At 51.9% G+C, this 24,387-nt stretch overlaps 3 protein-coding genes across 5 annotated transcripts; 2 read left to right on the forward strand and 1 right to left on the reverse strand.

Annotated features, from left to right (window-relative positions):
* Positions 1 to 352: 352 nt before the first annotated feature.
* On the forward strand, positions 353 to 13,710 carry USP5 (ubiquitin specific peptidase 5). Of its 2 annotated transcripts, none has more exons than XM_004387227.2 (20): positions 353 to 521; positions 3,341 to 3,466; positions 4,041 to 4,107; positions 4,298 to 4,431; positions 4,581 to 4,726; positions 4,992 to 5,176; positions 5,626 to 5,720; positions 6,427 to 6,620; positions 7,385 to 7,456; positions 7,777 to 7,864; positions 8,006 to 8,131; positions 8,635 to 8,788; positions 9,124 to 9,298; positions 9,917 to 10,005; positions 10,648 to 10,839; positions 11,352 to 11,495; positions 11,576 to 11,721; positions 11,940 to 12,093; positions 12,396 to 12,480; positions 13,078 to 13,710. In XM_004387227.2, exons 1-20 carry the CDS (start codon positions 411 to 413, stop codon positions 13,169 to 13,171), a joined length of 2,577 nt encoding a protein of 858 aa, XP_004387284.1. In that variant the 5' UTR covers positions 353 to 410; the 3' UTR covers positions 13,172 to 13,710. The 2 variants fall into 2 exon arrangements, with proteins under 2 accessions (XP_004387284.1, XP_004387285.1); XM_004387228.2 differs by having other exon boundaries at positions 354 to 521; positions 10,648 to 10,770.
* Positions 13,711 to 14,675: 965 nt separating this feature from the next.
* On the forward strand, positions 14,676 to 17,946 carry TPI1 (triosephosphate isomerase 1). Its single transcript, XM_004387230.3, has 7 exons — positions 14,676 to 14,913; positions 16,139 to 16,262; positions 16,377 to 16,461; positions 16,535 to 16,667; positions 16,939 to 17,024; positions 17,276 to 17,363; positions 17,491 to 17,946. Exons 1-7 carry the CDS (start codon positions 14,688 to 14,690, stop codon positions 17,607 to 17,609), a joined length of 861 nt encoding a protein of 286 aa, XP_004387287.1. The 5' UTR covers positions 14,676 to 14,687; the 3' UTR covers positions 17,610 to 17,946.
* A 221-nt stretch (positions 17,947 to 18,167) lies between these two features.
* SPSB2 (splA/ryanodine receptor domain and SOCS box containing 2) lies at positions 18,168 to 20,615 on the reverse strand. Of its 2 annotated transcripts, none has more exons than XM_004387231.2 (3): positions 20,543 to 20,615; positions 19,519 to 20,261; positions 18,168 to 18,580 (listed from the first exon to the last, which is right to left on the reverse strand). In XM_004387231.2, exons 2-3 carry the CDS (start codon positions 20,180 to 20,182, stop codon positions 18,453 to 18,455), a joined length of 792 nt encoding a protein of 263 aa, XP_004387288.1. In that variant the 5' UTR covers positions 20,183 to 20,261; positions 20,543 to 20,615; the 3' UTR covers positions 18,168 to 18,452. The 2 variants fall into 2 exon arrangements, with proteins under 2 accessions (XP_004387288.1, XP_023597274.1); XM_023741506.1 differs by lacking the exon at positions 20,543 to 20,615 and adding an exon at positions 20,424 to 20,444.
* Positions 20,616 to 24,387: the final 3,772 nt, after the last annotated feature.

Consider the following 24,387-nt stretch of genomic DNA (forward strand, 5'->3'; position numbering starts at 1 on the left):
ATATTTTCTGATTGGACAAATCCTCAGGAAAGTTTCTGGGATTGATTGGTTTAAACATCCATCAGTTTCTGCTCTTCAATGTAAGGCACGCGAAGGGACTGCAGGAGTCTCCAGAGTTTGAGCAGCCAAAACTCCGGAGCCCGCCTCGCTGCTCTACGTGCGCACAGGCCTTGGAGGAGTGGGATTGGTTCTTTCGACTATCAATTGTGTTAGAAGCGCTTCTCATTGGCTTTAGTCGAGAGTAGGGCAGAGGGCGGAGCACTAGTAGACAGGCTCCGCCCAACTGCCATTCTCGCGCATCTTCCTTTTAGCGCATGTACCTAACGAGTAGGCCTCATTGGACGGGAAGAGTAGGGGGTGGGGGACTAGGGCGGTGGGAGTCGCTGTGTGGAAGAGCTGTTGCCGGTGTCATGGCGGAGCTGAGTGAGGAGGCGCTGCTATCAGTGTTACCGACGATCCGGGTCCCTAAGGCTGGAGACCGGGTCCACAAAGACGAGTGCGCCTTCTCCTTCGACACGCCGGTAAGCCCATTCCCCACGCCAGTAGCGAACACGACTTCCTTCCATCGCCCTGGTCATTCTGCCGGGGCCTGCAAGGCTTGAGCTACCGCCTTCCTGCGGTGCAGCATGGGACTTGTAGTCTCCCACGCTCCTCTCTGCCGTTGCTTTTCATTAGCTGCGGCCGTCGTGCGACTACCGCCCCCGGAAGCTACCGCGCTCGCCGAACTCGCTCTCTGCCTTGTGGAGCACTGTGGGGATTGTAGTTGCTCACACCCCTCTTTGCCGTTGTAAGCTAGGGGAGCAACTCGACGGTCGAACTACATCCCCCGAGTGGACCCCCTGCGAAAGCCTGGGAGTTGGCCGTGCCTGTTGCGCGTGGCTCTCCGGGTTTTGTAGTCTCGTGGGAGGGAATGGGGGCGACCCCCCCAGTGTTCTGGGCCGGGGTTGCGGGGCACGGCGGGAGATAGTGGCGACTGCTGTTCTTGGGCGGCTAGTAGTCTGGAAGCGGTATGAAGCAGGCCAGTTCTGAGGAAGGCCGAGTTAGGGAGCCTCCACCCATGGTTAATATGTACAGGGCACGGGGAGGTGGGTCGTTGGTGATATTGAGGGAGGAAACAGGAGAGGAAAGCTTTCATCGTTTATCCTTTGAGGTGAACTATGATCGCAGCCCCCCTCTTTTCCCGCCCATCACAGAGAAAAGAAGGAACATCATTTAAGGTATTCCCAGAGAGATGATTTCTTTCATGGTGGATGCTGAGGAGTCAACCCATCCGGGCCCCCACTCTTGACTAGTTGCTCCCACTCTTGACTAGAAAAAACTTCCACCCACATCGTATTTCACGTTTTGCAGGCTCCACCCGGTGGCTCCCTTCCTGCAGTCCTGCCTTCCTGTGTCACCCTCAAGCAGAGACAGCCCTCTAGCCAGGCCAGAGACTGAACAGAGAGGGCAGCAGTCAGGTTGGGATCCGCCCCCCCTCACCACCCCTCCCCTCAAGCCACTGCTGGGCCCTGCCCAGGGTATTCAGCCAGACCAGCTCATGGCCGGAAAACTGCAAGTCAGAATGGAAAGGTTTCACTAATGCATCACCAGTGCTGAGTATAGCAATCTAAGGCCCAGTTCAGGATCACCACTGTGATTTGCGGTTTGCTTGATTTGCTAAGCTTTGATCTGGGCCTCAGACAATGTGCTGCTTCTCTGAAGTCTAGCTTTGGCAGAGGTAAAAGGACTTCTCAGAGCAGAGCTCCAGGGTTCCCAGCTGTTGGTGAAATCAGCATCTTTTAGTTCCAATAGAGGAGTTTAATCACTGCAGAGCTCCCACATCCTCCCAGTTTATCGAGTGCATGGATTGGTGAAGCACCATCTTCCTCAGGAGGGAAAGGTTTTTCTTAATTCCCAGCATATGGTAGAATTCAGTTGATCCCTTCCTTACACTTTTATTCACTGTTGTCTCTCTCCTCAGTAAGTGCTTTGAATAATCCAAAAGAGGTTTTTGTAATATTCTGACACTTTCCTTCTGTCACCCCAAGTCAGGAGGTCTCCAGTGTGACCTAGTTGCTTTATTATCCAGCTTCTGGCATATTTGATTATCTTGAGATTGGGTTCATGGGGGAAAAAAGCTTAGGTGACTTACCTGGTGGTGGGAAATGCTCTATTTATTCATGAACATTGCAGTCCACACTGTTCTAGGGAGTGGTACAGAACAATCTATGGGACCAAGAACTGCCTTAGGCAGTGTCCTATTTTTAATATCACAGCAGAGAACTTTTTCAAGGCCACGAGGCTTTTATTCCAGGAAGAAGATGCCTGTTGTTGCTCAAAGCCTTAGATATGAGGGAAGACTCTCTTATTGTCTCCAATTTCCTATCTATCACTCTATTTACAAAGGCTCTTGTGAACTTTTCCAGCCTTGGGGGAGCCCAGCCTCGCTCCTTAGCTGTGATTTAGGGTAGACACTCGTCTTTCCCTGTATTCTTCCTGTGTTGTACGTGTTCTAGCTGTCTTAGCAAGTGTTGCTAGATGTTGCTAGGAAGAGGATGGCTTTGAGGTTGGAGGTAGATGGCACTTCAGTGGGGATCATAGTTACCGGTCAAAGGGGATGGGAGGGAGCAGGATGGTGACTGGAGAATACTGGACTTGATGTCCCTGCCAGACTGGATCCAGGTTTAGCTGTGAGCCCCAAACAAGGCATTATTCCCCTGGAGCCAGACTTCAGCAGAAGAAGACTCACAGGGTGGACCAATTTGACCACCTAGTAGAATGTGGTAAAGAAAAGGTCTAGACTTGCTGGGGAGCTCGGTGGTTAGGTGTCGCATTCAGGTGCTGCAGTCTGCTCCTTCTGGTAGTGGAGAGCGGGTAGGGTTTGTGTTAGGTGTGCCTTGTTTGGGTTCAGTGTCTGACATGCAGATCTCTCCTCTCCCAAAAAAGACCCTTTTTCCTCTGAATGTAATCCCTGGCACTGGAAGTCCATATATTTGATCCCCATTTACCTTCTGGATCTCTTGGTCCCAGGAAAGGGGAGAAGGAAGGGAGTTCTCTGTGATTAGTTGGGGGGCTCCAACGCCCAAATAAGGAACAGAGGGAAGGTGAAAGATGACTGATAAGTGTTACTCAGGCCCTTGGTGTCCATATTGGTTCTTATCAAAGTCATAGGAAGACATGGGGGAGAATCTTAGGCAGGTACCAGGTCCCAAGAGGCTAAACAACTTGCCACAGGCCACACAGTGTTAAACAACAGAACCTTCCTTCTGGAAGCCGGGATTTTCTGACCACAGGTCTTTGGTTTCACTGCCTGGCCAGACTTCATCCTCCTGTGTTTCCTTCCCTGCCTCTTGCCCTGCAGGAGTCTGAGGGCGGCCTCTACATCTGCATGAACACATTCCTGGGCTTTGGGAAACAGTATGTGGAGAGGCACTACAACAAGACGGGCCAGCGGGTCTACCTGCACCTCCGACGGACTCGGCGCCCGGTAGGGGCAGGGGCAAGGGCTGGGGCTAGAGCAGACACACTCTTCAGGGCACCCATTTTGAATCTCTGTTCCATACTGACCTTTTGGCCTCAATTTCCCCCTTTTACCTACTCTTGTTTGTGTCATTAAAACTCCATTCAGATGGACAAATTTGGGAACAAATAATGGAGCCCTGGTGACACAGTGGTTAAGAGCTTGGCTGCTAGCCAAGAGGTCAGCAGTTCAAATCCACCGGCCTCTCCTTGGAAACCCTATGGGGCAGTTCTACTCTGTCCTCTAGGGTCGCTGTGAGTCAGAATCAACTCGGTGGCAACAGGTACCGGTAAGGGTGATGGTTGAACAATGTGATGAACATAATTAATGTCACTGAACTGTACATGTGAAGATCCTTGACATGACAGATGTTTTGCTACACATATATTTACCACATCCATACACACACACACAAACTCAGCTCAGATATTTTTTAGCTGCATCCTCTTCCTAGATTAACCCACCCCACCTGTCCTCCCAATTTTTCCCTTTCCTGGTGTCCGGCGCCCATTGCTGATCCTGCTGTCCCGCCTCATTGCAGAAAGAGGAGGACACCACTACAGGCACTGGAGACCCTCCACGTAAGAAGCCCACCCGGCTGGCTATTGGTGAGGACTGCTGAAGTTTTATTCTTCTCCCTGACCTGGTCCTTCCTACTCTCATAGATACCAGGAAAAACCCCCAAAATGAGCCTGATCTCTGGTCTTAGGGCTCTGGAGGGGACAAAGGAAGGTGCTGTTTCAGAGAAGGGACATTTACCTGTGGTGGTTGCCCTACTCTTCCTCTCTGCCCCACCAGGTGTGGAAGGCGGTTTTGACCTCACCGAGGAGAAGTTTGAATATGATGAGGATGTGAAGATTATCATTTTGCCGGATTACCTGGAGATTGCCCGGGATGGGTTGGGAGGACTGCCTGACATTGTCCGAGATCGGGTATGAATACCTTCATGCCCTACCAAAGATTCTAGCGCAAGTGGAGCCGGAGTAGTGATGTACTGGGCAAGCATTGACAGAGCTGAAGAGCAAGGGGGGAGAGGGGTATGTGGGGCTAGATCCTGTCTCTGACCCTCTGCTTCCCCCAGGTGACTAGTGCAGTGGAGGCCCTACTGTCGGCCGACTCCGCCTCCCGCAAGCAGGAGGTACAGGCCTGGGATGGGGAAGTGCGGCAGGTGTCTAAGCATGCCTTCAACCTCAAGCAGCTGGACAACCCTGCTCGAATCCCTCCCTGGTGAGGCCTGGCCCTTCTACCTTGGGACACAACTCTCAGGGCAGGGGCAAAGAGGCCACCCTCCTGAGGGGCCTGATGGGAGAGAGGGCAAGGAGTAGGACAGGCAGGGAGATTTGCGGAGGGGTGAACAAAGCAGGGGCACATCCAGAGGAGAGGAGATAGGAGGGATCTTGGGACTGGTGGGGGGCCTATAGAGCCCCCTTTCTCCACTGCCCCCATATACCCCCAACCTATATTTCAGCTAACTCTCTTCTCCTTGGGTCAGTGGCTGGAAGTGCTCCAAGTGTGACATGAGAGAGAACCTATGGCTCAACCTGACAGATGGCTCCATCCTCTGTGGCAGACGCTACTTCGATGGCAGCGGAGGCAACAACCATGCCGTGGAACACTACAGGGAGACAGGCTACCCACTAGCTGTCAAGCTAGGCACCATCACACCTGATGGAGCTGGTATGACCCCCTCTTTCTTCCCCCATCACCCTCATACTTAAATATGTTTTCATTTGTACTAATTTTGGATGACACAGTTAATACATGAACATATTCTCTTGATAAAAGATGAGAATATTGCAGATGAGACTAAACTAACCCCCCAATCCTAGTCCTCTTCCTAGAGGTAACTACCATTATCTGTTTAGTGAGTATCCTTCCAAACCCATCTCTACCCTAGTCCCTTACCAACACAGAATCGCAATTAATTCAACCCTCACCCTGTTTCACCCCATCTTTCCTGATAGCCAGCTCCAGAAGAGCTTGTGACCTCACTGATATGCAGGAGAGTTAACCTTAAGGGCTAGCCCTTCTGTCCCACTGAGGCCCCTTCAGGGCAGGGAGTTGGATTGGTGACCAGGACAGTCCTGAGCTACCCCTTCTGACACTGTTCCTGCCCCCTACCCTAGATGTATACTCATATGATGAGGATGACATGGTCCTGGACCCCAGCCTGGCTGAGCACTTGTCCCACTTTGGCATTGACATGCTACAGATGCAGAAGGTGAGAGCCCTACAACTTCCTACTCTAATCTCTGCCCCTGTGAGGCTCTGCTTATTTGCCTGAGGCGGAGGGTTGTATTTTGAAGAGAGCTACCACAATTAACCCAGTTGCCAAGATATGTGAATTTCCTTTGAAAAACTTTCTAGAATCATTTATTCATTCAGTGAATACTTACTGAGTATCTACTATGTGCCAGTCACTGGGTGAATAAGACAGATATGGTCCTTGCTTTCATAGACTTATATTCTGGAGGGAAAGGTAGACATGAATCACATACTCACACAAACAAGTGAATAATCACAAACTGATGGGTGCTATGAAAGAGAGGTAGAGGGTGCTACAGTAGTTTATAGCAGGAGGACCTGGCCTAGTCTAGGGCATCGGGAAGTTGGCTTGAGAAGGTGATGTTTGAGTGGGGATCTGAAGGCTGAGCAGGAGTAACTTCAGGATGGGAAGAACTTTGCAGTAGAGGAGATGGGGCCCATCTCACTCATTTCATTCCTTCATTCGAGCAGAGGTTAACAGGCCTCTGAGAGGATTGCTGGTGGCTCTGACTGGGTGATATCTAAAGTGCTTCCCATGTTTGAGTCCATAATTCAACAAATTCTAGGCTCCAGCTGGGTGTTATACTAGACCCTGTGAGAGATCAGCTTAAAAAATGCAGGGTTGAGTGTCTTGCCCATCTAAAGTGCCCCTTCCCGTGCAGACAGACAAGACGATGACTGAGTTGGAGATAGACATGAACCAGCGGATTGGTGAATGGGAGCTGATCCAGGAGTCGGGTGTGCCACTTAAGCCCCTGTTCGGGCCTGGCTACACAGGCATCCAGAACCTTGGTAACAGCTGCTACCTCAACTCTGTGGTCCAGGTGCTCTTCAGCATCCCCGACTTCCAGAGGAAGTGAGTAGTGCCCTCTCCCCACTATGGCCCCTTGGCTCTGCACCCCTAACCCCCTCAGCTTTTCTGCTGGTCACCAGCCTCTGGGCACACTCCTCCTTCAGCTGCTCTTGATACCTTTGCATTTTATCCCAGTCTCAGAATAGTTTCTATTACACTACGGCTGGCATGCTGTGAGGGGGCAAGTATATAACTATCACCACCACCCAAACACCCACAAATCCCACTGATAGAGCAGAACACCAAATCCGCGGGCTCTCCATGCCTCCTGTCTGACTCAAGAGTTAGCAGGTCATCTTTATTTTAGGCCAGTGACATCAGATGAACACCCAACATGGACATGTAGCATTTGAGGAGAGAAAGCATTTGGGACTAAGATAGAAGAAAGGCAAATTCTTAGCATAGATGAGTTTACCGTCTAATTGGGAGGGATCTGACATATATGTGAAAACTTAGACTGTATCAGCAAGTTCTATTCAATAGAATACGAACTGTATTTATCCTGATTTCAGGCTGCCTTCTCCCTTCCCCTGGCTCTATCTTGGGGATGAGGCAGGGAGAAAATGCCTCACTGGCATAGTTGCACACTGGCATAGTTGAGAAGAGGAGAAAGAGTGGGTTGCTGGAGAGATTTGGGCTCCCAGGTTCAACCACCAGTATATAGCTCCTTACTCTGGGAGTTCTTTGAGTTAGTAGATCATTGCTCCCTTCTCTTTTCCTCTGAGCCCAGGCCAAAGGCACTCCAACTATCTGTCCTTGGTTCCTAGGTATGTGGATAAGCTGGAGAGGATCTTCCAGAATGCCCCGACGGACCCTACCCAGGACTTCAGCACCCAGGTGTAGGTAGCCAGGCCCTCTAGACAAAGGCTGTTGAGAGCCTCGCTCACAGCTGGTATGCGCTGTCCCTCCTCCATGACCACCTGGGGCTGGGCACCATTTTGGCCCCTGGCCACTTATAAGCTTTTTGATGACTGCCTTCTGGGCATGTTGTCTGCCTTGAGCTGGGTTCCTGTGGAACAAAAGGTTTGTCACACTTTGAGAGTTGTCTAAGGTGGGCCATGGGCAGGGGTGGAGGAGTTGGAGGAGAGGGAGATACAGATAGATATCAGAGGATCATTAGTTAACTGGAGTTAAATGGTTCTCTTGGATGTTATCATAGGGCCAAGCTGGGACATGGCCTTCTCTCTGGAGAGTATTCCAAGCCAGCGCTGGAGTCAGGCAATGGGGAGCAGGTGATAGAACAGAAGGTGAGTCTGGGACTCTATTCCTTTCAGGCTCTGGAATTATGGGGAAACTGAGGTCTGAGAGTGTAAAAAATACAGGGTTGTCTAAAGAAGACCTCAGAGGGCCTCTGAGCTCAGCTGAGCCCCTCCCCTGGTTCTGCCTAGGAAGTTCAGGATGGCATTGCCCCTCGGATGTTCAAAGCCCTCATTGGCAAGGGCCACCCTGAGTTCTCCACCAACCGGCAGCAGGATGCCCAGGAGTTCTTTCTTCACCTTATCAACATGGTGGAGGTAAGGGCAAAAGGGAGAATTGCTTCACACTCCTTCCATCCACCTTCACTTCACTCCCTTCTTCCTCCTGCCCATTTTTTCCTATCAGCCCCAATCCAGTCCCACCCTTGTACCCAGACAGTCTGCATGCACTGAGCCTGCCCTGTGAGTAGCATTTGCACCTGAGGAGAATAGTAAGGGCAAGCAGTGATCCTCACACTTGATGAGCTTGAAGCCTAATTAAGATAAACCAAACAAAACGATGTGAGAAAGCTTATTGCTTATAAATTAAAATACAAGCACATTTCAACACAATCACACAGTGATCTGATGGAACCAGCAGTGGGGAGGGGGTGGTTAATTAGAGTAACTAATTGAAGTAATTCTCTTCTACTCTTGCATTCCCATGCCCCTTAGTGGCAGTCTCCATTTCATTCCCCTCTCTCCCTGACCCCCAAGAACCTGCTAGGCCCCCATTCTGTACCTGGCTACCCACAATTCCCCACCCTGCCTCTTTCCTGTAGAGGAATTGCCGGAGCTCTGAAAACCCTAATGAAGTGTTCCGCTTCTTGGTGGAGGAAAAGATCAAGTGCCTGGCCACAGAGAAGGTTAAGTACACCCAACGAGTTGACTACATCATGCAGCTTCCTGTGCCCATGGATGCAGCCCTGAACAAAGGTAGGCTGCTCTCTCAGCAAGGCCTTAAGGCAGTTGGAGGCATGGTCTGTGAGAAGTGCTTGGGCACATAGGAGCAGAGCCTAGCCTTGTGGACCAGCCTATGGGGTATGCCCTGTTTGCTGGGCCATTGGGGGTGGGTGGGATTAACCTTGCCCACATCTTGTTGGCAAAGCTGTGTTGAGAAAGAAGGCAAGATCATCAACAGATATGTATCTAGTGGGCTTTGGGAGTGTAGAGGAGCTGAAATAGTCATGGACACAGAGCCAGCAGGGCAAGGCTAAGGAAGGAATGATGTAGCACTGTATGAAGGATGCACTTGTCAATTCTATCACCAGAGGAGCTTCTCGAGTATGAGGAGAAGAAGCGGCAAGCTGAGGAGGAGAAGCTGCCACTGCCAGAACTGGTCCGGGCCCAGGTGCCCTTCAGCTCCTGCCTAGAGGCCTACGGGGCACCTGAGCAGGTGGATGACTTTTGGAGCACGGCCCTACAGGCCAAATCAGTAGCTGTCAAGTAAGTCACATTAGTCTGGGCCTAAGGCTTTGGGCCTATGTCAAGGTAATCCCAAAAGATACTGTCTCATTCTTGCATTCCTTTGTGTTTAGAATCTCAGGGTTGAATCAGCTGGGGCTGGTAATCTGGCCCTGAGGAAACCAACAGGCCCTCGCAGGAGTAGACATGGTTGACTGCTACACCTGTTACCTTGTCCTGTCCTTACACTCCCTCTTCTTGCATGGTATAGGGTCTGCTTTCTAATGCAGCCTCTCTTCACTCCCTCCCTCAATTATGGCAGAGCACAGGCACTTAGTATAAACCGAATTTGGATTTCCAGCAAATGGCCTCACTTTTGGCCTAGCCCTGTCATTGACACAGGCTTGAGATGTGAAAGAGTGCTTTGGTTTGAAGGGAAATTCGGCCACATGCCCCTTTATTAGTCCTGTCAACAAGACAGCCATCCTTTAGGCTTCTGCTGCTCCTGTCTGCAGAGGTGCTGAGGCCTGCTCAGGAGAGTGTGGAGTATCTTCTGGCTATTTGGTCTTCTACCCATGAGAGGCTGAGCCCCAGGGTGAGGGTGTCAGGAGAGGAGAACCTTGGGATTCTCTGGGTACCAGGACATTCTCTCTTCCCTAGGACCACACGATTTGCCTCATTCCCTGACTACCTGGTCATCCAGATCAAGAAGTTCACCTTCGGCTTAGACTGGGTGCCCAAGAAACTGGGTATGGTGCCTGGGACGAGGGAGGTTAAGCAGATAATGCTAGAACCAGAAGGGGCCTTAACACATGCAACCAGTGTTTCTCAGACTTTTCTCTGAAAGTGGAAAGAATTATCTTAAATGTTTCCCAGTATGTTTGAAAAACACTTGACTAAAAATATTAAAAGACTTCTTTGATTTTGCAGTTAAGATTTACAACCAAAGTGATTTCCATAATTTCATTTGTATAACTGGTAAAATGTTTTCATTTTGAGAATCTTGAACAATTAATTCTCATTGCTCTTACAGACCCCTGATGGCTATAAGAACTATTTGAGAACTACTGATTTAACTTCATTTTCTAGATAAGGAAGTTGAGATCCACAGAAGTATAAAATCACTCAGTCGCACAAGTTGGAGGTCCCATTCCTCGTCCGTAGCTCATTGTGGTAGATCTAAGACTAGAATCCAGGTCTCTTGACTCCCGGGCTCACTTTTAGTTTTATTACATTGGGATTTGTCTAAGATTGGTCCTGTTCTTAGTAGCTCCTTGTTACACAGCAGTTTCAAGATATGGGGCAGGGGCTTGAGATCCCTCAAAGTGATTTTTCAGAGGGGGCCTCAGGGAGCTGCTGAGGTGACCCTTTTCCTGCCATTCCCATTGCAGATGTGTCTATTGAGATGCCGGAGGAGCTAGACATCTCCCAGTTGAGGGGTACAGGGCTGCAGCCTGGAGAGGAGGAGCTGCCTGACATTGCCCCACCCCTGGTCACTCCGGATGAGCCCAAAGGTAGCCTTGGTTTCTATGGCAACGAAGACGAAGACTCCTTCTGCTCCCCTCACTTCTCCTCTCCAACATGTTAGTGACTCTTCCTGCTTGTCTTTCTCCGTGCTGATGGTGGGCTTCTTTGCCTTGCCTCCCCCTGACCCTGTCCTTTGTGTTTCTCCTGTCTTCCCTTCAAATTTCCTCTGTCCTCTTTTGATGGACCTGGGGACCAACTAGAGCACTCCCAGCCACATTCTCCATGTGGATGGCAGTAGCACTGGCTAACTGCCTCACTCCTGTTACCTCCTTGGTTGGGGGGTGGGGTGGGGTGGGGAGTATTGTGTTCCAGAAATAGGGCCATTCCATGAGAATGGACAGGGAAGGAGAGAAATGGGATCTATAGCCTCAGTTCTGTGCGTTTAGGATATGGACCTAACCTACATTATGTTGGGTGGTCACTTTATTTCTGGGTAAAGTTGAGGCAAATGCATGAAATGGGTGGTTGGGAAAGGGCTGGTGGGTGCACTGTGGGAGGGAGGAGGGGCAGGTGGTACCCCAAGGAGTCAGGTCACTGTGCCCATAATTCCCACCCTCCCTCCCCACAGCACCCATGTTGGATGAATCGGTCATCATCCAGCTGGTGGAAATGGGCTTCCCTATGGATGCCTGCCGCAAAGCTGTCTACTACACGGGCAACAGTGGGGCCGAGGCTGCCATGAACTGGGTCATGTCACACATGGACGATCCAGGTAGGCAGGGTGGGGCAACAGGGCAGGGCAGGGCCACCATCCTCCCCTCAAACACACTTCAACCCTTCCCATCCTGACAGATTTTGCAAACCCCCTCATCCTGCCTGGCTCCAGCGGGCCTGGCTCCACAAGTGCAGCAGCTGACCCCCCACCAGAGGACTGTGTGACAACCATTGTCTCCATGGGCTTCTCCCAGGACCAGGCCCTGAAAGCTCTGCGGGCCACGGTATGGGCTGCCCCAGCTAAGGACTTGGGGGCCTGTGGGGGAGGAAAGGGGTCAGAATGAGATGTTCGATCTTCTGCGAGTAAGACCAAGGGCAGTGGGAATAGTATGGCCAAGGCTGGGATTCCACCCTTCTGTAGCTGTGATGAAGGAGCTGAGCTTTCACTGGTCTTCTTGCCCCAGAACTTGTTAAGAAAAGTAACAGTTCCTTGCTCTCCAAGAACAACAGTTTAGAACGGGCTGTGGACTGGATCTTCAGTCACATTGATGACCTGGATGCTGAAGCTGCCATGGACATCTCAGAGGGCCGCTCAGCTGCCGACTCCATCTCTGAGTCTGTGCCAGTGGGACCTAAAGTCCGGGATGGTCCTGGAAGTGAGTGTCCCTGGGAAACAGGACAGAACTGGGAGAATCTAGCCAATCTGCTGCTCCAGATCCCTCATTCGAAGGCAGCTCTGCTTCCTTCAAGGGTCAGAGGGGTCAGAAGCTACCTTCCGTTAATGTGACTTTTTGAGGGTGGGATTCTAGGAGGCTGAGATAGCCTTTTGGCCCTGTACATGTTCTATATTCCCTGAAACTCATGTCCTCACTTTGAATTGCTAGATCAATCTTTGGACTGGCACTCAAAGATTCCTCACCCATTTTTATTCTGCCCTCGTATTTCTCCCTTTCCCTAGAGTATCAGCTCTTTGCCTTCATTAGTCACATGGGCACCTCTACCATGTGTGGTCACTACGTCTGCCACATCAAGAAGGAGGGCAGGTGAGGGGCTGTCAGTGTGCATTTTGAATGGGGAAGTGGTGGTGGGAATGAGTAGCAGCATTCTGGAAGAAGTCCTTAGAATATTTGTGATGGGGGCACAAATACATAGAGATTGGAAGAATGCCTTACAACAGGGAACAGCAAACTATAACCCAAGGGCTGAATCCAGCTACCTGCTTTTGTAAATAAAGTTTTATTGGAATATAGCCACACTTAGTCATTATGTATTGTCTCTGGCTGTTTTCATGCTGCAATAGGAAATTGAGTCGCTGTATCAGACCGGATGACCTGCAAAACCTAAAATATTTACTAACTAGCCTTTACAGAAAAAGTTTGCCAACTCCTTCCTTACAGGAATGGGTTGGGGGTGGTTGTAAAGATACTGGAGGATCTCAAGACACGGAGTAGGGGAAATGACCCTTGTGGGATTGGGAAGCTCCCTTCAGAGAAATAGCAGGTGGACTGTAGGTTTGGGGACCCAGGCAGACAATATTGGGAGCCTTTGCCCTAGAATCACCAGGATCAACTCTAGGGGCTGTGTCTTAGAGATTAAGTTGATGCAACTTGGAATGTTCATCTTTTCTGTCCCTTCCCCAGATGGGTAATCTACAATGACCAGAAAGTGTGTGCCTCTGAGAAGCCACCCAAGGACCTGGGCTACATCTACTTTTACCAGAGAGTGGCCAGCTAAGAACCCCTCCTCACCCCTTACCACTGGGGGCAGGGGACAGACCACCAGGCATGAGGGAAAGGGGCTGAGGGATGGACCTCAGCCCCCCTGCTCTATACCCTTTTTCTTTTTGTCCCCAGCAGCAGGGAAGAAGCTGGAGGCCATAGGAGAATGGCCAAAGGGAAGGGGGCACTCTATAGACTTTGGGGATAGAGCGGGAAGGGGAAGGGCGGGGCCAGCCACCTGTCTGTAAGAGACTTTGTTGCTTCCCCTGCCCCTTGAATCCACAGTGCTCTGCTTCTCTGTGTAATCTCGCCCAGCCCCCTGGTGTGTGTGGGGTGGGTGTTATTTGTGTGTGTGCGTGGGTGTAGCTTTGTGCATCCTCTTCCAGGGGAGGGAGCATCTGTGCCTTCCCTTCCCCTTTGTGTTTGCTCCGTGTGGTTGGACAAGGAGGGGTATGAGGGAAATGGGGACCCCCCTTTGCCCTCCTGCCTCAGTCTTTTCCTTGTCCTTTCTGAAAATGCCAAAATACATGATGTGAATAAAAGTACAATGGCTAACTTGTGTCCTGTTTGATACCTTGGGAGGGACTTCTCTTCCCTGGAGCTAGTGGGAGGGCCAGTTTCAGAAAGGTCCCAGCCCTGTTGCCCATCCCCATCCCCTCTACAGGCAGTTCTCTCTTTAATTTTCACTAGTCCTAGAGCTTTTGGAAAATTGGGTGTGAAAGGGGGATAGATCAGAGGTGGTCACTGGAGCAGGAGAAGAGAGAGGTGGGGGCAGGAGCAGAAAGGAGCTGACCGCTAGTTGGGGCTGTCAGATCAAGGAAGTGGAGTGACCTAAATGCAGAACATAGAGCTAGGAAAGGTGGGGGTGAAGAGCCCTTCCAGCAGTTACAGGAGGGGCCAAGTGGATATTTCTCAAATGTTCCTAGTGGTTGGGGGTCCCTCAGGCTGGGCCCCAGGTCCTTCAGTTTCTTGTGAGGCCTTGGCCAGCTGGAATGAAGAGTGAGATATCCCTGGGAGGGGGCTGCAGGCTTCTGATCTGCCTCTGTGGGCTGCCCTTTCTCCTCTGAACGTCGTTATTTGCCCAGCAACTGTGGGGCTGGACATTTCCCTGGGTAGGCCAAGGGTGCCTACTCTTCAGTCAAGGATGTAGCTTCGATACTGGAAGGGGTTCTCTCTCCCTGAGTTGGAGCCACGCCCCTCAGAGCTCCTCAGTCCTAGCGAGCAATTCGGCCTAAGGCCAAGTAGTAGCAGTGGTCTGGCCTCTCAGCCAGCTCCATTTAGAGCCACCCCTGGCCTTCTGGGAAGCTGTAGTCATAAAGTCGGGGTGCCCCTGAGCGCAGGGGCTCACAGTTCTTGCCTTCTCCTCGTAGCCAGGCAATTGAGGGTAAAGCGACCAAGTCCCCCGACGCCCCTAGAACGTTGCTACAAGAAAGGGGGGAACGTCAGAACCTTGCAACATCAGCCGGGCGGGGGCCGGCGAGCGGCAGGCGGGACCAGGGGGAAGGACTTCCAGGCAGGAGGCTGGGCTAACCATGGCTGAGGACAAGAAGGAGGCGGGGTTCTGCCTCACCGCGCTCTATATAAGCGGGCAGTGGCAGCGGCTGCGCGGTGGTACTGACCTTCAGTGTCTCGACTCTTGTGCAATGGCGCCCTCCAGGAAGTTCTTCGTGGGAGCGAACTGGAAGATGAACGGGCGAAAGAAGGGGCTGGGGGAACTCATCACTACTCTGAACGCGGCCAAGGTGCCGGCCGATACCGGTAGGCCCTCACCAGGGAAAGGCCGGGGCCAGGAAGCGGGGACGGTCGTGGCCGTGCCCTCGCCCGAGCTTCCTGAGTCGGGTGTCCGCGCGGACCTGGATGCATGGCCGGGGTATAAGGGCCGTTGGGTGTCCGGGCATTGATCCTACATCGTGGTTGCCTCGCGGCTGCAGTCGGGGGTGTGTCGAGGGGAAAAGGCGGGGCTCCATTTAATGGTGCCCTCAGACTCTGGGGCGGGAAAGGATTTAGGTCATCAGGAGGAAGATGGCCCCGGGGCGCGGACTGGGGCTGCACCAGCCAGGATCCGGGGGTAGGAGCGGAGCCCGAGCCCCCGTTGGCAATCGGGAGAGGCTGGCGACCAATGCGGGGGACGAGGCAGAGCGTGCGTGCAGGTTCTCGCTACCTGCCTGTTCCTCGGCCCCGGCTCCGTGCGCCGCGGCACGTAGCCCAAGACTCCTCCCCGCGCCTGTCTGGGTGCACGGGCCTTCTCGCCCCCAAGCTGCTTTGGACTCCGGAGCCACCCGCTCTGATCCTTTCCTTTCGGCAGCCTGGGCGACTCCTGCCTTCCGCGGAAGGGCTGAGCAGGTGTCAAACAGGCTGAGCCATTTGGGAATGAGAAGCGATCCTAGAGCATTCCCCAATCTGGAAACTGGAAAGCGGCAAGGCCTCTATGAGCTAGTCAACTGCCTGCCACCCACAGGCAAAGAATGCTGTCCTCTGCCCTTCCCCTCCCATCCCTCTAAATCACAGAACCACGGGCCTGATCAAAAGCGGTATTCCCTTCTGATTTATTCCCCCCAAAAACACCAATACAGACTCCAGGAATTGGCCTCTTCTCCTTTGCTAAAAATCCTTGCCTTGCTGGGGTAGGTGGGGATGTGCTATTTTAGAAGAAAGGCGGGGTTGGCCCCCAGAGAATGCTGAGTCTGGGAGGTGCCCATGCCCAGAATAGCCCCCGGGGAAACCGGAGCCACAGCTGTTAAAAGAGCAAAGGGCAGGGCTAGGGCCATGGCCTCTCAGGGGCACCTGGAAGACTTTAGGAGTTGGGTGCAGGCCCAGCCTGGGCTGGGAAGTAGACAGAGGTCATCTTGCTGGGGTGAAAAAGGGGGAAAGCAGAACTAAGGAAGAGAATGAAGGCTGGGGTGCTCTGGAACACTGGATGGAAACTCTGGAGAATGCAGGTTTCTTGTAATCTCATCCCCCTGTGCCTCCATCTCATCCGCAGAGGTAGTCTGTGCACCCCCCACTGCCTACATCGACTTTGCCCGGCAGAAGCTAGATCCCAAGATTGCTGTGGCTGCGCAGAACTGCTACAAAGTGACTAATGGGGCCTTTACGGGGGAAATCAGGTGAGATGCAGGCAGGAGAGAGGTGCGTGGGGACCCTTCCCTCACTTTCTTCACTTGAGGGGAAAGCCACAGGGTGGGCTCCTTCCTGAGTCATAGCTTCCTCTCTTCCTTTAGCCCTGGCATGATCAAAGACTGTGGAGCCACCTGGGTAGTCCTGGGGCACTCGGAGAGAAGGCATATATTTGGAGAGTCAGATGAGGTTAGTAATCAGGGTGGACATAAGAGATACCTTATGCCAAGACAGATGTCTCACCAAGCCTGTTCTCCTACAGCTGATTGGGCAGAAAGTGGCCCATGCCCTGGCAGAGGGACTCGGAGTAATCGCCTGCATTGGGGAGAAGCTAGACGAGAGGGAAGCTGGCATCACTGAGAAGGTCATTTTTGAGCAAACCAAAGTCATCGCAGGTATCTCTAGAGAAGGGACCTTTGAGCCTAGCCAGGGCTGCAGAGGGTGAGGTCAGATGCTTTGCAGCCTGACTTTGATCCCCATGCTGATCCAGGAAAGGAAAGGGGAGGGTGGGAGTCCTTGCATCCTCCCTCACTTCTGCTGCTGCCTCTGACAGTACAGTTGCCATCTGGGGTTCCTGCAGTAGCCACCAGGTGGCAGCAGTGGAAAGGGTGGCTGGATAGCTCCTTCCTGTTCACCCTCACTCTGTCTGTGATCTCCATCTTGCAGATAATGTGACCGACTGGAGCAAGGTCGTCTTGGCCTATGAGCCTGTGTGGGCCATTGGTACCGGCAAGACTGCAACACCGCAACAGGTGACCTAGCCCAGGAACCCTGTCCTTATCCGGTCCTGCCTGTTGATCTATATACCCCTCATGTTAAAGATAAGGAGCCCCCAAGTCGAGAGAGGAAGAGTGACTTGTCCAAGGCCACCCATTCCATGGCCTGGCTGGGATTAAAGCCTTGTTGTTCAGAGATCACACTTACTCTCTCCACTGGTGCCCAGTGTTTTTCCCCTTTGAGTGGGAAGTAGAAAGGGCTTTACTTAGTCTGGCTCTTGTTCTAGGCCCAGGAAGTGCACGAAAAGCTCCGAGAATGGCTGAAGTCCAATGTCTCTGATGCAGTGGCTCAAAGTACTCGCATCATTTATGGAGGTGAGTGGTTTTGGCCCCAGCCTGAGGTGGGGCGGGCTGAAAACTAGATCGAGCCCTCCTTAGACATGGGGTAGGGTTGGAGCGTGCCCATCTTATTCCTGATCAGTCCCTCTCTACTCCTTGCCAGGTTCTGTGACAGGGGCCACCTGCAAGGAGCTGGCAAGCCAGCCTGATGTGGATGGCTTCCTGGTGGGTGGCGCATCCCTTAAGCCCGAATTCGTGGACATCATCAATGCCAAACAATAAACCCCATCCATCTCCCCTCCCCCTTCCTGCTGAGCCAGGGACTAGGCAGCCCAGAAGCCCAATAACTGCCCCCCCCACATTGCTTCTGATTGTGTCACCTGCCTCCTAATGGCCTAATCCAGACTGTACCCTCCTTTGCTGTTTACACCTTCCCCTGTAATGATTGGGACCAGGCCGATCACTTCTTCACTTACTATAATGGTTGGAACGAAACATGTCACCAAGGTGGAAGGGGTGGAGCTTGCCCATGGATCCCCTCAGTCCCTAGTAGGGGCAGGAAAGAAAAACCTTCCTCTCTTACACCATGAGGTCAGGGGCCGAGAGAAAGCCCTGTCCTCCCGTCAGAGGCCAGGGGTGCTACCCTCTCCCATGATTCCAACACCTGTGTGTTGTGTGTATGAGGTGTCCCACGTGTGGCGGAAATAAACATCTGGCACAAAGCCTTGTGGTTTGTCCTTCTTTGCTATACTTGGCCATACAATCTCCTCTTTTTTTCCTTTTTAAGGCAGCCACAGGACCCTATCCCTTGTGTTAAAAAACAAACAAACCATGAACAGGTTTCTGTAACAACATATCTCTTATTATTTTCACTCAAAAAAAAGTCTTGCGTACCAGGCTGCCACATCCTTGAACAACAGCTCCCTTCCTTCCATACCCCTCTGGGTACCTCTGGGACTGCTCAGCTCCCCAGAATGTTGGGAATGTTGGAGTAGGGGGCCAGCCTCGCCTCCCCCAGCCTCCCTGGCTTTAAGTAGCTGGTCTAGGCCAGCAATGCTGGGCTCCCCATCCTCCACAAGGTGGGGTGGTGGCAAGGTCTCCCTGCACTGTCTGGTAGCAGAGGGGTCACTGGTAGAGCAGGTAGCGCTTCATGGCAGGGGGCAGGGGCAGAGCAGATACCTGGCCAAGCCGGGTGTCCCCCAGGGCATGGCGCACACACAGACGGCTCAGGTGCAGAAGGGAGTGTGGCTCCGCTGGGAGAGAGAAGGAAGGGAAGGTAAGTAGGGGTGCAGCACCAGCCAGACATCTTCAAACTACAGGGCCCCGCCCAGGTTCCCTTCTGCTTTCCTGCTCGAAACTTGCCCCAACCTTGGCTGAGGGGGAAATCTAAGGCACCCTAGAGTTCTCCATCTGCTCTTGGGGTGAGGGCATCACAGATAGATTTCACACATCCCCAGTCAGAGCTGGGAATAAAGCTCTAGCTAAGGCCCTCAAAGCAACAGGCCAAGCGCTTTGATTCCTGAGGTGCCTTGGAGCTGATGCTATGTGAAAGAAGGATCGTTCTCCAGCCTATAAAAGCTCACCATCGGTGATGGGAGGAGAGGCATCTACATGCTGCTGGAGACTGCAACCTCAGTGAACAGGTAAGTTCAATCAGCCCCAAGCCCTAGCCCCCGAGAAGGCTCCTCCCCAAATCCACTTCCTCTGCTCTCCCTCCTGGTGCCCAGGGCCCCCACAGCTCCATCCTGGAGGTTTGACTGAGAAAGGAAGTAGGTATGTGTCAGAGATGGGTCAGGGACCAGGTAATGTAACATCCTGGGTGCCTGGCACTGCCAGCACTCTCTTCCTTTTGAACCTGTACACCTCGCCCAACCCCCATTTAACACTTGCATCTCTTGCTCCAGGGGCAGATGCCTCCTGTAAAGCCCTAATCCTTGGAACAACTCCCTCCATTCTGAGGTTTCTCCAATTAAACTTGACAAGTTGCTTTTCCAAGTCTCAGTTTTACCTCTGTTGTTGTTGGGAGGTTAAATTAAATAACACCCCTTAGCCACGCCTAGTATTGAATAGGAATAGAAGGCGGGCCAGATGAAGGCCCACCCCCTCTGCTCTTGTAAGACGTGGAACTCCTATCCCAATTCACTGCCACCAGTGACAGAACCCTCTTCCCAGCGCCTGCCCCAGGCCTCACCTCTCCTTTCGCCCAGGTAGTGGATGCGAACCTGGCACTGGCCCCAGACAGCGCTTACTGCCGGATAGAGGGTCCTGCCCTTCAGTCCGTGGAAGGCTGGCCCCAAGTAGGTGCCCCCAATAGCGTAGCCCAGAGTTCCCTCCTCCATGTCCAGAACCACCAGCAGCCTCTCTGGAACCTCCAACTGTTCACCCTGAGGTCCGGCTGGATATTGGGGGGCCCCTGGCCCCTTGCTCTGATGGTACAGCTTTCCGCGACCAATGTCCCAGCCCCACGACTCGCTGTTGCTGCCCAGCAGCGCCGCATAGTGGTCAGCCTGGAGCGGGGCGAGGGCCGTGGCCACACCCACTACAGCATGGGTGCCCCTCTGCTCTGGCGGCCAGCTGATCTCCCAGGCATGCAGGCCCCTCGAGTAGCCTCGCTTACCCCGGGCCCCATCAGTGCTCTGGGCCACGGGCCGCCGCTCAAAGCACAACCCCCCTTCCTTGACCTCGATGTTCTCTGAGCAGTCCTTGGGGTTCCAGCCGTGGCGCCGTTGGGCCCCCAGGTCAGGAGGGGGCGCAGACAGCAGCTCCTCCAAGCCCTCGGGACAAGAGAGGTCAGGGCACAGGGTCTGTGGGGTGGGGGTGCTGCTGCTGCCCCCTGCCAGGGCCGTCTGGCCCATGGAGGTGAGGAGTTGGAGGATTCCTCAGTCTTGCTGGGGTGTCTCTCTTCTGAAAGTTGAGCTCCAATTCGGGACTGACCTGGAGCGGAGTTGGGAGAGACGTGAACCACGGAATCCTGGCGGGCGCGCCTCACCTCACCCAGGCACCCCATCTATTCACCCGCCCGCTTTTGGCCGCATGTTTGTCCACAGTCTGCAGCTCCTTCTCGGCTCCCCCAGGGCCCCCAGGCCCATTCCTCACCTTGCCCCCATCCCTCATCAGATCTCGAGGCTCTCGCCAGTTCGCTCCCTTTGGGCCTCTCCATGAGCACTCCCAATCGTTCCCCTTGCCCTCCCGCATCCCCGTCAACGCCCCCGAACCTCGGTCAGTTTCCCAGCCAGGTAAGTCTTCAGCTCTCAGTCAGAGCCAATCCGAGGGTTCCAGGGGCGCGCCAGGCGCTGACGGCCGACCGCTTCCGCCTCCAGCACCGCCCCCAGGCCACGCCACGCCCCAGGCCCCGCCCCCGGAGGTGGCCCTCCGGGACTGTTAACCCTCTCGTCGCCGCGCCCCGCACCGACAGCCTGCACCCGCGGAGATCCCTCCACAGCGGTTAACACTACCGAGGATAACTCAGCGCGCCACGAGACCCTGCTCCCGCAGGGGAACCCCCGAGGCGGTTAACCCTCTGATTACTGCCCCAGGCCTCGCCCCGCCCCGTGGCCCCGCCCCAGCGGGGGAGGCACTCCGAGGCGGTTAAGCAACCCCTCGCCTCCTCGGAGTCCGCACCTAGGCGGTCCAGGCTCAGAATTAACCCTTTGATGGCGTCGTCACCGTGGGATCCCTGGCGGTCTGTTCTCTCTCTTCAAGATCTTTGAGCTACCTCCGGGCAACCAACTCCTGAGCCCCTGGGGACGAGGGAGCATGGACCGAGGAGGGGCTTCCGCGTGTTTGGTATCAATTTTTATTTCTGTGCGTTTTTGGGTCACTGTTTCTGGGCTGTTCTGTTTCTGCCCCGGCTTGAGGGGCAGCCTGTGCCGTGTCTGAGGTTCTGAACTCTTATGTTTCAGGCTCTGAACTGCAGGTGTCATCGGTCTCCATTCTTTTCTAGTCTTCATACTGGACATCAATCCATTCCTGAGCTGTTGGTCTCATTCGGTTTAGTGTAGTGGTTAGGTGCATGATTTTGAATGAAGCTATGCCACTAATTAGCTGTGCGACCTTGGGGAGATTGCTGAACTTCTCTAAACCTGTTTCCTCTTATGTACAATGAGAAAATGATGGTATTTACATAACAGGGTTATTGTCGAGTTGAATAATCCATGAAATAATCCATGTAAAGCATTTAGCACAGAGCCTGGTATATAATACGTAGTCATTAAGTTTAACTGTTATTATTAATATTTACTGAGTGTCGACTCTATAGAAAGCAGTATAGTACAGTAGTGAAGAGTGCCAACTTAGGTGCCAGATTGACTGGGTGTGAATACCTAAGGGCCAGTACACATGTGACCTTGGGCAAATTACTTAACCTCCCTATGCCTGTTTCCTCCTCAGTAAAACACAGATAATGTTAGTATGTACTTTATAGGGTGGTGGTGTTCTTGTTGTGTGCCGTCGAGTTAATTCTGACTCATAGCAACCCTACAGGAGAGAGTAGAACTGCCCCATAGGGTTTCCTAGACTGCAATCTTTACAGGAGCATTGGATTGGAACCTCTGATGTTTCTGTTAGCAGCCGAGCACTTAACCATTGTGCCACCAGGGCTCCTTTTATAACAGTGTAGTGAGGATTAAATGAGGTTATATACGTGTAAAGGGCAGTGGTGTTTCAGTGGTAGAATTCTCATGTTTCACGTGGGAGACCCGAATTACATCCCTAGCCAATGCACCTCAGCATAGCCACCACCCGTCAGTGGAATTTTGCATGTTACTATGATGCTGAACAGGTTTCAGTGGAGCGTCCAGACTAGACAGACTAGGAAGAAAGGCCTGGTGATATACTTCGGAAAAATCAGCCAGTGAAAACCCTATGGATAATAAGGGTCCAATCCTGTTGTGCATGGGGTCACCAATGAGTTGAGGGCTGACCTGACGGCAGCTAACAATAACAACAATATATATCAAACTAACTTAGAATAGTTTCTGGTTCAAATTTAATAAAGTATGCTAAGCATCCTCAAGGTTACAAGGACATTTATAAAAGTGTCCTAGAGGAGATGACATCTGGGCTGAATCTTAAAGGATGACTAAGAATTGGCCCAAGAGGTGATTCTGCAGTATGGGGTCCAGTTAGGGCTGCTGCAGGTAGAAGGCATTCTAGACAGAGTGTAAGCATGAAAAAGGCAAGAAACAGCAGGTGGACTTGGGGAAGTACAAAGTCTTCAGAGCTGTTGTAGCAAGAAATGAAGCATGAGAGACAGGGCTAGACAGGTAGGTGCCAGTTTATGGAAGCCAGATGAAGGCCCAGCCCACCAAGAAGGTAAATGTTATCCTGTAGGACAGGCCAGGGATGGGGAGTCAGGATAGGAGAGCACCACAGTCAGATCTGCCTTTTTTTTTTTTTTGTGCTTTAAGTCAAAGTTTACAATTCAAGTTAGTTTCTCATACAAAAATTTACATATGCATTGTAATGTGACCCTAGTTGCTCTCCCTATACTGTGACAGCACACTCCTCCTTTCCACCTTGGATTTACCACATCCATTTAACCAGCTCCTGACCCTCTCTGCCTTCTCATCTCACCTCTGGAATGGAGCTGCCCATTTAGTCTCTAGTGTCTACTTGAGCTAAGAAGCACACTCTTCACAAGTATCATTTTATGTCCCATAGTCCAGTCTAATCTTTGTCTGAAGAGTTGGCCTCAGGAATGGTTTTAGTTTTGGGCTAACAGAGTGAGTCCGGGGGCCATTTCTTCCAGGGTCCCTCCAGTCTCAGTCAAACCATTAAGTCTGGTCTTTTTATGTGAATTTGAGTTCTGCACCCCACTTTTCTCCTGCTGCCTCAGGGACTCTCTGTTGTGTTCCCTGTCAGGGCGGTCATTGGTGGTAGTTCTTCTGGTCTCAGGCTGATGAGTTTCTGGTTTATGTGGCCCTTTCTGTCTCTTGGGCTAATATTTTCCTTGTGTTTTTGGTGTTCTTTATTCTCCTTTGCTTCAGGTGGGTTGGGACCAATTGATGCATCTTAGATGGCTGCTCACTAGCTTTAAGACCCCAGATGCCACTCACCAAGATGGGATGCAGAACATTTTCTTACTAAACTTTGTTATGCCAGTTGACCTAGATGTCCCCTGAAACCATGGTCCCCAGACCCCCGCCCCTGCTACTCTGTCCCTCGAAGTGTTTGGTTGTATTCAGGAAACTTCTTAGCTTTTCGTGTAGTCCAGTTGTGCTGATTCCCCTATAGTGTGTTTTGTCCTTCCCTTCACCTAAGATAATTCTTATCTACTATCTAGTTAGTGAAAACCCCTCTTCCTCCCTCCCAACCCACATAACCATCAAAGAATGTTTTCTTCTGTGTTTAAATCTTTTCCTGAGTTCTTATAATAGTGGTCTTATACAATATTTGTCCTTTTGCGATTGACTAAATTCACTCAGCATAATGCCTCCAGATTCCTCCATGTTATGTTTCACAGATTCATCATTGTTCTTTATCGTTGCATAGCATTCCATTGTGTGAATAAACCATAATTTATCCATTTATCCGTTGATGGGCAGCTAGGTTGTTTCCATCTTTTTGCTATTGTGAATAGTGCTGCAGTGAATTATGGGTGTGCATATTTGTGTGACGGCTCTTATTTCTCTAGGATATATTGCAAGGAGTGAGATTGCTGGATCATATGGTACTTCTATTTCTAGCTTTTTAAGAAGCACCAAATTGATTTCCAAAGTGGTTGTACCATTTTACATTCCCACCAGCAGTGTATAAGTGTTCCAGTCTCTCCAGAACCTCTCCAACACTTATTATTTTGTGTTTTTTGGGATTAATGCTAGCCTTGTTGGGGTGAGATGGTATCTCATTGTAGTTTTGATCTGCATTTTTCTAATGGCTAATGATCATGAACGTTTCCTCATGTGTCTGTTAGCTGCCTGAATGTCTTCTCTCGTGAAGTGCCTGTTCATATCCTTTGCCTGTTTTTTAATTGGGTTATTTGTCTTTTTGTTGTTGAGGTTTTGCAGTATCTTGTAGATTTTAGAGATTAGATGCTGATCGGGTTTGTCGTAGCCAATTT

The sequence above is a fragment of the Trichechus manatus genome, unplaced genomic scaffold (genome assembly GCF_000243295.1).
Source record: "Trichechus manatus latirostris isolate Lorelei unplaced genomic scaffold, TriManLat1.0 scaffold00182, whole genome shotgun sequence".
NCBI classification, from domain to species: domain Eukaryota; kingdom Metazoa; phylum Chordata; class Mammalia; order Sirenia; family Trichechidae; genus Trichechus; species Trichechus manatus.

Coding starts and splice junctions, on each gene's coding strand:
- USP5 (XM_004387227.2), top strand. CDS start 411: ATGGCGGAGCTGAGTGAGGAGGCGCTGCTATCAGTGTTACCGACGATC. Junction 522..3,340: donor CCTTCTCCTTCGACACGCCG/GTAAGCCCATTC, acceptor CTTGCCCTGCAG/GAGTCTGAGGGCGGCCTCTA. Junction 6,621..7,384: donor ATCCCCGACTTCCAGAGGAA/GTGAGTAGTGCC, acceptor CTTGGTTCCTAG/GTATGTGGATAAGCTGGAGA.
- TPI1 (XM_004387230.3), top strand. CDS start 14,688: ATGGCTGAGGACAAGAAGGAGGCGGGGTTCTGCCTCACCGCGCTCTAT. Junction 16,462..16,534: donor TATTTGGAGAGTCAGATGAG/GTTAGTAATCAG, acceptor GTTCTCCTACAG/CTGATTGGGCAGAAAGTGGC. Junction 17,364..17,490: donor TACTCGCATCATTTATGGAG/GTGAGTGGTTTT, acceptor ACTCCTTGCCAG/GTTCTGTGACAGGGGCCACC.
- SPSB2 (XM_004387231.2), bottom strand. CDS start 20,182: ATGGGCCAGACGGCCCTGGCAGGGGGCAGCAGCAGCACCCCCACCCCA. Junction 18,581..19,518: donor CTACCTGGGCGAAAGGAGAG/GTGAGGCCTGGG, acceptor TCTCTCTCCCAG/CGGAGCCACACTCCCTTCTG.